Genomic DNA, 13,879 nt, shown 5'->3' with positions numbered 1-13,879 from the left:
GAAGACAGTGACCATTTCTGTCTGCTTTCTCCTCAGAATTTAGCATGATGCCAGGCACGTAATTTGTTGTTGTTCAGCTGCTAGGGCATCTCTGACTTTTTGCGACCCCATGGACTGCAGCATGCCAGCTTTCTCTGTCCTTCACTGTCTCCTGGAGTTTGCTCCAACTCATGTCCATAGAGTCACTGATACCATCCAACCATCTCATCCTCTATAAGACACATTATAGGCATTAGAATATTTCATAAAATAATAAGTGAATTAATACAGTTGAAACTCAAACAGCACAGGGGTTAGAAGTATCAACTCTCATCCAAGTTGAAAATCTACATGTAATATTACAGTCAGCCTTGGGTATATGCATATCCAAGGTTCTGCATCTGAGGATTCAACCAACCTCAGATAGTGTAGTACTGCAATACATGTTTAGCGAAAAATGTGCACATAAGTGGACTCATTCAGGTCAAACCTGTGTTGTCCAAGGGTCCACAGTACACACACACATGCATACATGCATTTCTAAATGAAAGCTTTGCCATCTGACTTAGTTCAGTTCAGTTCAGTCACTCAGTCGTGTCTGACTCTTTGCGACTCCATGAATCGCAGCACGCCAGGCCTCCCTGTCCATCACCAACTCCCAGAGTTCACTCAGACTCACGTCCATCAAGTCCGTGATGCCATCCAGCCATCTCATCTTCTGTCGTCCCCTTCTCCTCCTGCCCCCAATCCCTCCCAGCATCAGAGTCTTTTCCAATGAGTCAACTCTTCACATGAGGTGGCCAAAGTACTGGAATTTCAGCTTTAGCATCATTCCTTCCAAAGAACACCCAGGGCTGATCTCCTTCAGAATGGACTGGTTGGATCTCCTTGCAGTCCAAGGGACTCTCAAGAGTCTTCTCCAACACCACAGTTCAAAAGCATCAATTCTTCAGCGCTCAGCTTTCTTCACAGTCCAACTCTCACATCCATACATGACCACAGGAAAAACCATAGCCTTGACTAGACAGACCTTTGTTGGTAAAGTAATGTCTCTGCTTTTGAATATGCTATCTAGGTTGGTCATAACTTTCCTTCCAAGGAGTAAGCGTCTTTTAATTTCATGGCTGCAATCACCATCTGCAGTGATTTTGGAGCCCCCAAAAATAAAGTCTGACACTGGTCCACTGTTTCCCCATCTATTTCCCATGAAGTGATGGGACCGGATGCCATGATCTTCGTTTTCTGAATGTTGAGCTTTAGGCCAACTTTTTCACTCTCCACTTTCACTTTCATCAAGAGGCTTTTTAGTTCCTCTTCACTTTCTGCCATAAGGGTTACTCAAGGTCACATAAAACGTCAGCAAGAAACCCAGAACTATATTCCAGATCTCTATTCCTATACTGTGACTCCCTGAGTCAAGGGTACTTTCGTTTTTGTTCATTTTTGTTCTGTAATCTATTGAGAGCACGGATAATCAGACATTGCCACTGTAGGGTGGCAGCTTCTTGTGCTGTTATGTGAATTGAGCGCATAACAGAGCAGTTTGTTTCTGGCTTTAAGCATAATCAGAACAGTGTTATACCAAAGGGCTATCATCACCAGGAAATGGCAAGAGTGATCAGATAAAATGCATCTTTCTCTCCTTTCCCACAACAGAGTCGAATTTTTCATGATTCACCCTTACTCTAGTTCTTAGTCTCCTCCTTTCTTTGGCCACATCATCAAACTTCTGGCAAACTTTTACATTAATAATACTTGGGAGCTTCCAGAATGCAAGTAGTAAAACCATTAATGTATTTCGGGAAATATGCTTTATACTCTCAAAGTTGTTTTGAAACGCACACCCCTCCCACCCCGCGGCCTGGTGTTTGTAAGAGAGTTGAGAGAAGTTTGCTTGTTACCTTACTTATGGTTACACAAATGTAAGGCCCACTGAGTACACAGAAGACCAGGGGAAAAGAAAACTACAGGTCTTGTGAGGAGGAGCACTGGACTCTGGTGAGAAGAAACCGCTTTCAAAGATGCGAAAGCTAAGACAAAGCCAACACGGTGGTTGACAACGCCCTCCCAGTCACCTAGGAGGAATTCTCTACGCACTCATCCTAGCAACAAAGTCCGGTCCAAAGTTAGGCCCCCAGCACCCAGACGGCAGTGAAGGTTCCTACTGCTTGTCAACCTTGCTGCTCTGAAGCCAAAGGAAGGTTGCAAATCACGGCACTGGAGAAGGAAAATACATTCTTGAAACTTCTTGAGTACCTCTTAATTCATGCAATACTGACCTCCGGAGATCCTGATTGGGTAGAGCTGACTCTCATTACTCACAGTGATTATGTTCTACCCAATCACTGCCAACATGAATAAGTGATTACTGAACCTCTGCCCCTAGGGGAACTACAAGATTAGATTCCCGTCAGCCTCTGGTCACGTTTTTGTTAAACAATCAATAAATAACCTTGTTTTGTGTGCATTTCTGTTTTAAAATATCTTGTTTAATACATACTGCTAATTCTTCAACATTGGATTCCCAGCCAAAAGCCCTATAACTGAAGCCTGAATGAAGCGTACATAACACACATTGTTCTTCTATGAGGAAGAAATTTTCCTTCAGTCCTACCACAGCCTTCTTGTTTAAAAATTGTGGGCAAAATATACATAACGTGAAACTGACTATTTAACTGATTTTAACTGTACAGTTCGGTGGCATTAAGTACACTTACCTTGCTGTACAACTGTGATCAACATCCATCTCCAGAACTTTTTGATCTTCCCGAATTGAAAACGCTGCATCTAATGAACAGTAGCTTTCCCCCATCATACTGCACTCTTTCTCCAGCCCCCTGACACCACAGTCATCCTGTGCCTAGGAACACAGACCTTCAACACTATGCTTGGGGGGCACTGTAAGCAGCAGAATCACCCCCTACCTCCACCAAATGCACACAAAACTATAAAAAGCATGGTGGTGTATCGATTGCAAAAAGGGCCCTTACTAAGTATGAGGGCTGAAACAAGAAAGAGAATTGACTTGGTTGACCTCAACTGGGATCCTGTGTGTTGGAGGCCTCAAATTTTTCATTGTTCTGTGCATGTGCACAAATGCTTATAAAAGCACTGTAAGTATTGATTATGAAGTTAAGATAAATCTCAGCAAGACATACACGTGCAAACGTGGGATCCATAAATAATGAGCACTGACCATATGGAAATGATAATCTTTGTTTCCTTTATCCCAGGCAGTAAGGAGAAAGTGCTCACAGGGCTACCTTACAACATTTTACTAGAGAGCTAGCCTATGTCCGTCGGGAACTGGCAACTACAAACTGAAACAGTTCTAGTTCATGTGGAGGATAAATTTAACCATAATCTCAAACCCCTCTGCATGAAACAAAGACTAAGTACTCAAGTACCAGTTATCAATCACTTACAATATGACAGGCACTGTACTCAACAATTTTCATGTATTATTGAATTACATGCCCCCAACACTCTATGAGGAAACTGAAGGTTAGAGAAGTATCTCATTCATTATTACACAGTGGCAAATTGAGATCTGAACTCAGGTCTATCCAACTCCAGGACCTGAGATCCCAATTGCTACACAATTCTAATCAAGTTAAAAGGGAAAACAGATCTGATTTGCTCAGAAGTGTATAGGGGCATATGTTACGATTATAACATTACAAAGATTTATATGTTGAAAAATAAATTTACCAAACAAATAAAACTTTATAAGCCTGATCTAATACTGCTCCACAACAAAGACTATCTGAAATCCTTCAGGGCATCTGGTTTGTGTCTGGTTTTCCTTAATCTTTAATGATGGGCAAATCTAATGCATTATGTAAGGCCATTTTTTCTCAAGAGATGTAGATACCTCTTAAGAATTTGATGAAAATGCATTAACTTTTCAGGCTACTGAGTTGCATTTTAGTGCACTGAGGCAGTAAATTAGTGTACAATGTACGAAAGTAGTGACCTAAAAAATAAATATTTGATATGAACCACTGCACTCTCTTGGGGAAAAAAGTAATGGATTAACTCTCTTAGGAGTCTTTAGCTTCCGCAAAAGTAGTAGGAAAAATAAATCTCCTGTGGCCTGGAAACAGCTTCTATTTCTTTCCGGCTATATTTGTTTAGCTTTTGAATAGTTCATTTGATTAGACCTTGTGGCTCCCAAAGCTAAGGTTGAGAGTTTGATCCCTACAGAGGCCACTTAAATTTAGAGAACAAAAAGCCCCATTCTCTGCTCCCAGACCTTACCCCAAATCCCTGCTAGGAGCCTGTCCTCCTGTCAAACGAGAAACTTCAAAGGAAGTACTAGGAAGTAGCACAGTACTAGGAAGGAGAAAAATGTACCAGCACAGTAGTGAGAAGCAGAAAAATGGAACATAAAGAACACCTTTATGACGCTGTTCCTTTCCTTTTTTGTGTTCACAATGTTCGGATATAATTTACAGAGAGTAGATAACTATGTTTTTTCTTTTACTGCTGGAAAGCTGAGGAAAACTTTGCTACCCATCATAAAATTCACTATCTTCTAAGTCATTCTAAGTTATTCTAAGATCAAATAGGTGACAATATCCTCTTTGTAATAAACAATGAAAAAACACATCTTCTAAGCCATATTAATCTGCAACTTTGATAGGAAGTAACTTAATAGTAGTCAATCGAAACTGAAATACAATTTTCATATGAATAAAAGATATTATTTAAAAGTAATTCCATGAGCAATTTAATATTAAAGTAGGATTTTCATTATGTGCTAAGAATTTATTCAGGGAAACAAGTTTCTCAAATTATAGCAGAAAATCTTTTACTAGTATCACAATCTTTTCATTTAAGTCTTCCTGAATAAATCTGTATTTTCTAATTATACAAGACTAAAGATAATTTAATATAACAAATAAAATTCTTTTTATTTCAAATGCTTACTTAAATAGTATAAAATCATTTTATTTTCTGAGGGAAAAACATATCAACTTTTAAAGTATGAAGTGTAAATTAAGATTTATTCACTTAAATTATAATTTTAAAGTTTCACATATAAAGATAAATAAGATCTAAGTGTATATGTTATTGTTAATAAAGTTTTTAATTTTTCAAATGTCACACACAGCCTTTATTATTCATAGATTTATTCCTTTTAAGAAGTAGTCAAATGAATCAGCTCACCCTTGACTGTAACAAAATACTGTTTGGTGACTTGTGACAGACAGGGTTTTAACCTCTGACAGTGAGATTCATTGTGGAGCAAGAGCCAATCACAGATCCCGACGACACTTGTCTCATCAAAGTTGGAATATAAAAAGCCACTTGGAATACAGTATAAAAGATTCACTGGTGTGGCAAGTTGTCTCTCAGACTGGGCAGGCATTAACGTTTGGCTTGGCGTTACTCAAAAGCAAAAGAAAAGTAAAAGGAAGAAGTAAGAACAAGGAAAAAGATTGTATTGATTTTAAAACCATGCAAAAACTGCAAATCTTTGTTTATATTTACCTATTTATGCTGCTTGTTGCTGGCCCAGTGGATCTGAATGAGAACAGCGAGCAGAAGGAAAATGTGGAAAAAAAGGGGCTGTGTAATGCATGTTTGTGGAGACAAAACAATAAATCCTCAAGACTAGAAGCCATAAAAATCCAAATCCTCAGTAAACTGCGCCTGGAAACAGCTCCTAACATCAGCAAAGATGCTATAAGACAACTTTTGCCCAAGGCTCCTCCACTCCGGGAACTAATTGATCAGTACGATATCCAGAGAGATGACAGCAGCGACGGCTCCTTGGAAGACGATGACTACCACGTTACGACGGAAACGGTCATTACCATGCCCACGGAGTGTGAGTAGTTCTGCTGGTGCAGAGCAACGACTCTGCTGACTGCTGTTCTAGTGTTCATGAGAAACCGATCTATTTTCAGGCTCTTTTAACAAGCTGCTGGCTTGTACGTAAGGAGGAGGGCAAAGAGCTTTTTGCAAGACTTCATGAGAAATATACTAATGAGACTGAAAGCTGCTACATTATCTGTTTCCTTAGAGAGCTAAAAAGCTAAAAATCAAAAATGAAATGCTTGCATAGCATTCATGTTATATAGTTTAGTATGACAACTATAACATGTTTATGTTTTCACAGCTTAATGCTACCAAGGTAAAGGATTGGGAGATAGTATCAGCCATGTGAAAAGTTCACATGAAATTTCCTAATTGCATTTGGTTGCCTGAAATATGCATTTATAATAACAGGGGTTTTTTCGCTAATAAAAGAGAAAGGAAGAAGTCTGTAGATGTTGAAGCCTATTTGGGCATTTGCTAAACACTTAGAATGACTTCTGTTATTCAAAACTATTTCTCATAGGGTTTTTATGTTCTTCATAGAGTATCTAATTTTGAAAGCTATTACAGTGGAAAGGATAAAAAAATGTTCTTAATAAACTTAATGTAGTAGTAAGAGCAATAAGGAAGTAAACACAGCATAATGATAAATCATGAGCCAATGAGCAGAAAATGCTAAGAAATAAACATTTTAATTGAGTAGGTTATGGCTTACAAAGTTCCACTTATACCCTGACCATGGTACTATTGTTGAGAGTACCTGGTCTGCATATATCTAGGAGGCACATGCTTAATAACCTTCTAAAATATTATTCTATTCCTCATAGGAGGGATAACTATTACTTGTATGTAGTATCTATGTTGTTTCTGAAAGATAATATGTTTCATATATTTCTGTTGCAGTCAGTTCAAACCTATACTCAAGGAAAGGGAGACAGGCACCTCAACAGGGAAGGCATGACCAGGAAGATTTTTGTGCCATATGTCTGCGATCTGGCTTTATGCTACCCACTTTAGACTGGACTCAGAACAGTTTCAAAATACTGGTTTTCTTATCAAGTAACTAGGTTATAAGGCAACAAATAAATTTCCTTTAAGACTGTGCTCTCAGATAATCCTGGAATAGCTTTGCCTTATTTATAAACAATCTTGAGAAAACAAAAAGGCAAGAAATTGCTAAGTGCTTCTGCTTACAATGACAGTCTGGCCCTAAAGACAATGTTTTCTAAGTTTTGAAACAGCTTGAATACAACATCTAAATTTTGGTGCTAATTACCTGCTAGTTTTTAAATTTTTTTTCCTGTAAAAGGCAGTCCCAGCGCCCTAACATAACAGATGCACTCTATTTTCTACTAATTCCCGAGGCTCAGTTAGTTGCTCACTGTGTCTTGTCCCCAGGTAATTCAGGCCTGGGGGAAGGGTTCCTTCCTTCAGACTGATTGGTACAGCTGCTCAGTAAGTGTAACTACTCAGATTCCCAAAGAATTCTAAGTGGATGTTCTTCCACAGTGTCTCTTGTTCTCTCTAATCATCATCATTTTAAAATTTCATCCACTTTTCATTCCCTAATAGAATTTTCCTTAGTCCTCAGTTCTCTGAAAAGGAAGTAGGCTGCTCATAAACAGCTGAAAAAACATATACCTAAAAGATTTTGAAAAGCTGTAATAATTGTTATACTTGATATTTTGCTGTTATGAATGAAATGCCACATATTTTTCCATTTTAAAAGACTAAATATGCACACATTATTCCAATTAAAAAAATGTTCCTAGATTGACATGGAGGCGTTCGTTCATTTTTCATAAAAATGATCTTAGTAACTTTTTTTCTTATTCATTTATAGCTGATCTTCTAGCGGAAGTGCAAGAAAAACCCAAATGTTGCTTCTTTAAATTTAGCTCTAAGATACAACACAATAAAGTAGTAAAGGCCCAACTGTGGATATATCTGAGACCTGTCAAGACTCCTACAACAGTGTTTGTGCAAATCCTGAGACTCATCAAACCCATGAAAGACGGTACAAGGTATACTGGAATCCGATCTCTGAAACTTGACATGAACCCAGGCACTGGTATTTGGCAGAGCATTGATGTGAAGACAGTGTTGCAAAACTGGCTCAAACAACCTGAATCCAACTTAGGCATTGAAATCAAAGCTTTAGATGAGAATGGTCATGATCTTGCTGTAACCTTCCCAGAACCAGGAGAAGAAGGACTGGTAAGTGATTACTGAGAATAACATGCTAAAAACCTTGTTATGTATTTATTCATAATGTGAATGAATAGTAGTGAAAAATAACTACCAGTTTCCTGTGCTTAGAAGCCAGACAAAGGTACCTTACCCCGATGGTAGCCCTGTACCCAATAAAAGTAGGTGTCCCGTTTCACATCCTATGAAAACTCTCTTGATACTTTTACTTTGCATGAGGATTTAAAAGAAAAAAAGTTATACCATGGTCCTTAAGTTTTTAAGGAATTCTTTTGAATTGAAACTGAAATATAAAATGCTTTCCATTGATGTGGTACATGATTATATAAATAAAAACATGAATTCTTCACAGTGGATTCTAGTACACACTCAACAACACTTTTTTTCCCCCAGAAGAGTGACAAATTTGTTAAAATTCTTTTGCTTAGTAAAGCAGAAAAATAAACTCTAAAAGTTATAATTAAAATAAAATGCTTTTACTTATGGAAATTAACTAGATATATGTTTAGGTTTATATACTATTAAATATACTATATTTAAGATCTCTCATGATAAATATGTTCCTTGTTTTATAGACTATTGATGCACTGATGTATATGTGGATTACTTTGTGAATTACCCCTGATAAAATAAAAAATTTCAGGCTAGTTAACTTGTACTACCCAGCTATTTTCTGAACTGTCTTACTGTTCTTTAACAGGAGTTAACTTAGGTAATGTCAACTAATTTAATATAAAGTAAAACAGAAAATAATGCCTTATATATTATAAAAATTAATAAAAAACATTTTAAAATCTAGTATAAGTTTAAAGTTACTCACTCTTCTGGCTTATCTATGCTTGTATTTACTTCTGTTTTCAAAAACTTTTTTAATGTGACCATACTTTTTATTTCCATTTATTGATATAATTTACAACAAAAGATTATACTTGCAAGCTTTATAGTTTTTAAATGGCCTTATTTGTAAAGAATATCATATCTAAATGATATGTAAATGTAAAGTAAATCATATCTAAATGAAAACATATTCTTTAAGAGATTGTAAAATTTTCCAAGTGATCAATTTTTCTTTAATATACTACGTAAAATGTTATTGACTCCCCAAATGATGTTATTTTGTATAATCTTAAATACCAATAATTACCAGGTCTATTTTGATTTTAATATAGGATAAAAAAGAATGTGTTCTTTTTCTAGGTAGCATTTTAATGATCAAAGTTGGTGACGTGACAGAGGTTTTAATTATTATTAAACAGATGACTAATAAGATGTATTCCTCAGACTTTTCCATATAAAAGGAAAAATGTCTCAAATTCATGAAAAGATTGGTACAGGAGGAGGATTAGCAAATTGTCTGAATGGAAACATATTTTAGTGAAAGAAAAAAAGGGAATATCATTGTATCTTCTTCTGAATCTGTGCCTCTCTCTCTTGGAGTTGGTCTTTCCAACCCTATATACTTACCACTGTCTTCATCACTCTACCTTCCTTTTTCCCATTACATCTGTGCAGTACTGGGTGGTAACTATTTTGTTTTGGTGTTAATATCCAAATTTCTCTGAACAAGACCAAGTGAATGGAGAATGAATGAGTATACCTATCCCTCCAGGAGTCATCAGACATATTTAGCCACCATATTTAATCAATAAGCAGGAAGACATAAGCTAGCCTTGTCCCTCTTCTTTCCTCCCTGCTCCTTTCTCTTCTCTTCCCCCCTCCCTTTACTGTCATCCATCAGTATATTCAGAGCATCTATTATGTGTCAGGCATTCAGATACTCAAACTGAGGAAAACAAGAATAAACAAGACAAAGATCTGACCACAGGGGAATTCCTATGGCTCCTGTAGACTTTTGAGCCATAAAGGAAGAATCAAGCCTAGTGTAAATGAAAATTCCTTAAGGCTGTGTATTTTAAAAAGAAATGTGACATAAGCAAAATGATTAGTGTCTTTCTTTAATAATGACTCCTTGTGGTAGGAGAGTGTTTGGGGATCTATTACTAACTCTTCTTTCCTTTCCATACAGAATCCTTTTTTAGAAGTCAAGGTAACAGACACACCAAAAAGATCTAGGAGAGATTTTGGGCTTGATTGTGATGAGCACTCCACAGAATCTCGATGCTGTCGTTACCCTCTAACTGTGGATTTTGAAGCTTTTGGATGGGATTGGATTATTGCACCTAAAAGATATAAGGCCAATTACTGCTCTGGAGAATGTGAATTTTTATTTTTGCAAAAGTATCCTCATACCCATCTTGTGCACCAAGCAAACCCCAAAGGTTCAGCCGGCCCTTGCTGTACTCCTACAAAGATGTCTCCAATTAATATGCTATATTTTAATGGCAAAGAACAAATAATATATGGGAAGATTCCAGGCATGGTAGTAGATCGCTGTGGGTGCTCATGAGATTTATATTTGGTTCACAGCTTCCTAAAACACAGAAGGTCTTCCCCTCAACAATTTTGAAACTGTGAAATTATGTACCACGGGCTATAAGCCTAGAGTATGCTACAGTCACTTAAGCACAAGCTACAGTATATGAACTAAAAGAGAGAATATATGCAATGGTTGGCATTTAACCATCAAAACAAATCGTATAATAAAAAGTTTTATGATTTCCAGAGTTTTTCAACTAGGAGATCAAATTCCATTTATGTTCAAATATATTACAACATATGCAGGTGAATGAAAGCAATTCTCCTTGTCTTCTGGTGAATTAAAGGAGTATGCTTTAAAATCTATTTCTTTACAGTTTCACTTAATATTTACAGAAAAATCTATATGTAGTATTGGTAAAATGAAGTATTGTTATATACCATTATTTGAAACATCCTTAAACACTTGAATTTATATTGTATGATAGCAGACTTGGTAAGATGAGATTCCACAAAATAGGGATGGTACGCCATATGCAAGTTACCATTCCTATTCTGATTGATACAGTACATTAATAGTTTATGCCAATGGTGCTAATACAATAGGCTGAATGGCTGATGTTATCAGGTTTATCAAGCAAAAAACACTCAGTAAAGTAATAAGTTTCTCCTTTCTTCAGGTACATTTTCACACTCCTCCCTATGGGCAATGGATTTTCCATAAAGAAAGAAAAATCATTTTTCTAGAGGTCTACATTCAATTCTGTAGCATACTTGGAGAAGCTGCGTTTAAAAGGCAGTCAAAAAGTATTCATTTTTGTCAAAATTTCAAAATTATAGCCTGCCTTTGCAATACTGCAGCTTTTAGGATGAAATAATGGAAATGACTGATTCTATCAATATTGTATAAAAAGATTTTGAAACAGTTGCATTTATATAATATGTATACAATATTGTTTTGTAAATAAATGTCTCCTTTTTTATTTACTTTGGTATATTTTTACAGTAAGGACATTTCAAATTAAGTCTTAAGGCACAAAGACATGTCATGTAGGACATAAAAGCAAATGCTTATATTTTGGAGCAAATTAGTTGATTAAATAGTGGTCTTAAAACTCCATATGCTAATGGTTAGATGGTTATATTACAATCATTTTATATTTTTTTACATTACTAGCATTCACTTATGGATTCATGATGGCTGTATAATGTGAATGTGAAATTTCAATGGTTTACTGTCATTGTATTCAAATCTCAACGTTCCATTATTTTAATACTTATAAATATTAAGCAAACCAAAATGATTTAACTCTATTATCTGAAATCAGAATAATAAACTGATGATATCTTACAAATTGTTAATTTTATTTTATAATTTGATAATGAAATATATTTCTGCATATATTTACTACTATTTTGTAAATTAGGATTTTGTTAATCAAATAAATTGTACTTATGATTAAGTGAAATTATTTCTTACATCTAATGTGTAGAAACAATGTAAGTTATATTAAAGTGTTTTCACCTTTTTTGAAAGACAACAGTTTTATGTTATAATGATTAGCTCTAGATTTCTGGCTTCCACTTTATCATAAAAGTTTAATGACTGAGCACAAAAGTTTGGTTTAGAAATGTTAGGTCTGCTACTCTAGTTTCTCATGAGTGAAATTCCTGTTAAATTGGTTCTGGTCAAGTTGCTTTAAACACACAAAAGCAAGGACTAGTTACATCTGTTTCATTTCTCTTTATCTTGACCTGAAAACTATTTATATGTTTTCTTAGGTTCAATTTCCAAATGCATTGCAGTTGGCAAGGGTATATGGTCCTAGAGTTACAAGTTCTACTGAAGCCACAGGGACACAGGGAAACCACATCTTTTTCCTAGCACTTAATGAGACTGACACGTTTATCTGAGTTTGGGGGAATACATTTTCAAATTGAACTGAGAAATAATTATGAAGTGCCTAGAATCTTTAAGTGCAACACTATTTATACATGTGTTTGAAATGAGCTCTCTTCTCCACTCCTGGCCAGTTTAATAACTTAGCTCTAAAGAAGTGACTATGTTTAATTAGCAGTGACTAATTCTCTCTGATGTTCTGGTTCTTAAAGAAATAATTTATAAGTATGAAAATACAATTTTAAACTATATTACAGCAATTTACACTCATGCAAACAAAATGTACTACTTCTTCTAATTGTGATAATATTTAACACTGACAAGGCTGGAGCTATACGTGAGTTGCTCTTGGGGGGATGGAGGGGGGCAGGAAGGAGCCAACTGTGGTGACAGGCTAAGGCCACTTTTTGGTTGCACATATCAGAACCTGCTTTTTCCCAGGCCATGAATATACATGACCTAAAAGTCTGGGTCAGCAGGTGCATTCACTCACCTTAGGCTATGGAGTACAAATAACTGGGGCCCTTGAGCCGTACAGTGAGAAATGTGAGGAAGTATCCCTCTCAGTTTCCAAGGGCCCAGCCACAGGACTCCTCAATCTTTATACTCAGCCTTACTCATGGACCCCCAGGATCACATCACCAATCTCTCCATTTGGTTGTCCTTTTCAAAACCTGTAAGACCATGAAAGAAAGCATCAGGACCAATTCCTTTTGTGACAAGACCTAGGCATTTCCCCCCACCCCTATTTTGCCAAAGTCACAGGAATGGCAAATGTGCTCTGGTAGTCTGTCTATGGACACATCACTTTCATTTTCAGCACCCCAAGAATATTCACTTGTGACATCTGACACTAATCCCTGAAATTTTCAGAAAACATCATGTAAAGTTCACTGTAGTGTATCTGTTTTAGTATTCTGAATGTTTTGTAATACTTCCCATGCTTCCCACAAATTTATATTAGTTTAAAAGCAAATACAAATACAAAACAAACAGAAAACCCTTACAAACTCTATGGCTCTTTTTGTATTTAAATTTATTTTTGCACTTCTCTATAGAACTTTAATTTCTTAAACTAAAAAGGCAATATTTTGACACTGACAGCAGATAAATTATAACTCAATTACCCTATTCCCCCTAACAGAAACAGATCTGCTTCACTTTAAGCTACCATATACTCACTGAAGAATATCTATGACCCTGTTGGGTCTGTTGAAAACTAGGGACACCCTCACCAGGAACAAGAAAACTCACAGTTTTGCATATAATATCAGGGAGTTTAGGGTCTTCCTAGAGTTTATTCACAGAATTAATATACAAACCCTTAGGAGGGATATCAAGTTTTCCTTCTTAAGGTAAAAAATTGTTTATGAAGTATTAAAATATAAAGGCCTGGTTCCTAATTAATTGGTTTTAATTCTTAACTAATTTGAATGTTTGAAAAGGAAAATGAATATCAAATCATCCTAGATGTCTTAACATGACTAAGTGAAAGTTGCTCAGTCGTGTCTGACTCTTTGAGACCCCATGGACTATACAGTCCATGGAATTCTCCAGGCCAGAATACTGGAGTGGGTAGCCTTTCCCTTC

At 36.2% G+C, this 13,879-nt stretch overlaps 1 protein-coding gene across 1 annotated transcript; it reads left to right on the top strand.

The window, feature by feature from the left end:
• Positions 1–5,281: 5,281 nt before the first annotated feature.
• Positions 5,282–13,293, top strand: MSTN (myostatin). The gene is made up of 3 exons (XM_040227852.1): positions 5,282–5,815; positions 7,649–8,022; positions 10,040–13,293. Exons 1-3 carry the CDS (start codon positions 5,443–5,445, stop codon positions 10,418–10,420), a joined length of 1,128 nt encoding a protein of 375 aa, XP_040083786.1. The 5' UTR covers positions 5,282–5,442; the 3' UTR covers positions 10,421–13,293.
• The last annotated feature ends 586 nt before the right edge of the window (positions 13,294–13,879 follow it).

This window comes from Oryx dammah, unplaced genomic scaffold (genome assembly GCF_014754425.2).
Source record: "Oryx dammah isolate SB20612 unplaced genomic scaffold, SCBI_Odam_1.1 HiC_scaffold_27, whole genome shotgun sequence".
Taxonomy (NCBI): Eukaryota; Metazoa; Chordata; class Mammalia; order Artiodactyla; family Bovidae; genus Oryx; species Oryx dammah.
Note: the sequence above shows the minus strand (reverse complement) of the source record. Positions and strands in the feature narration are given on the sequence as shown.

Excerpts from the sequence above, each read along its gene's own strand:
- MSTN (XM_040227852.1), top strand. The coding sequence starts at position 5,443 with ATGCAAAAACTGCAAATCTTTGTTTATATTTACCTATTTATGCTGCTT. Across the intron at positions 5,816-7,648 it reads CATTACCATGCCCACGGAGT|CTGATCTTCTAGCGGAAGTG; the intron begins GTGAGTAGTTCT and ends ATTCATTTATAG. Across the intron at positions 8,023-10,039 it reads AACCAGGAGAAGAAGGACTG|AATCCTTTTTTAGAAGTCAA; the intron begins GTAAGTGATTAC and ends CTTTCCATACAG.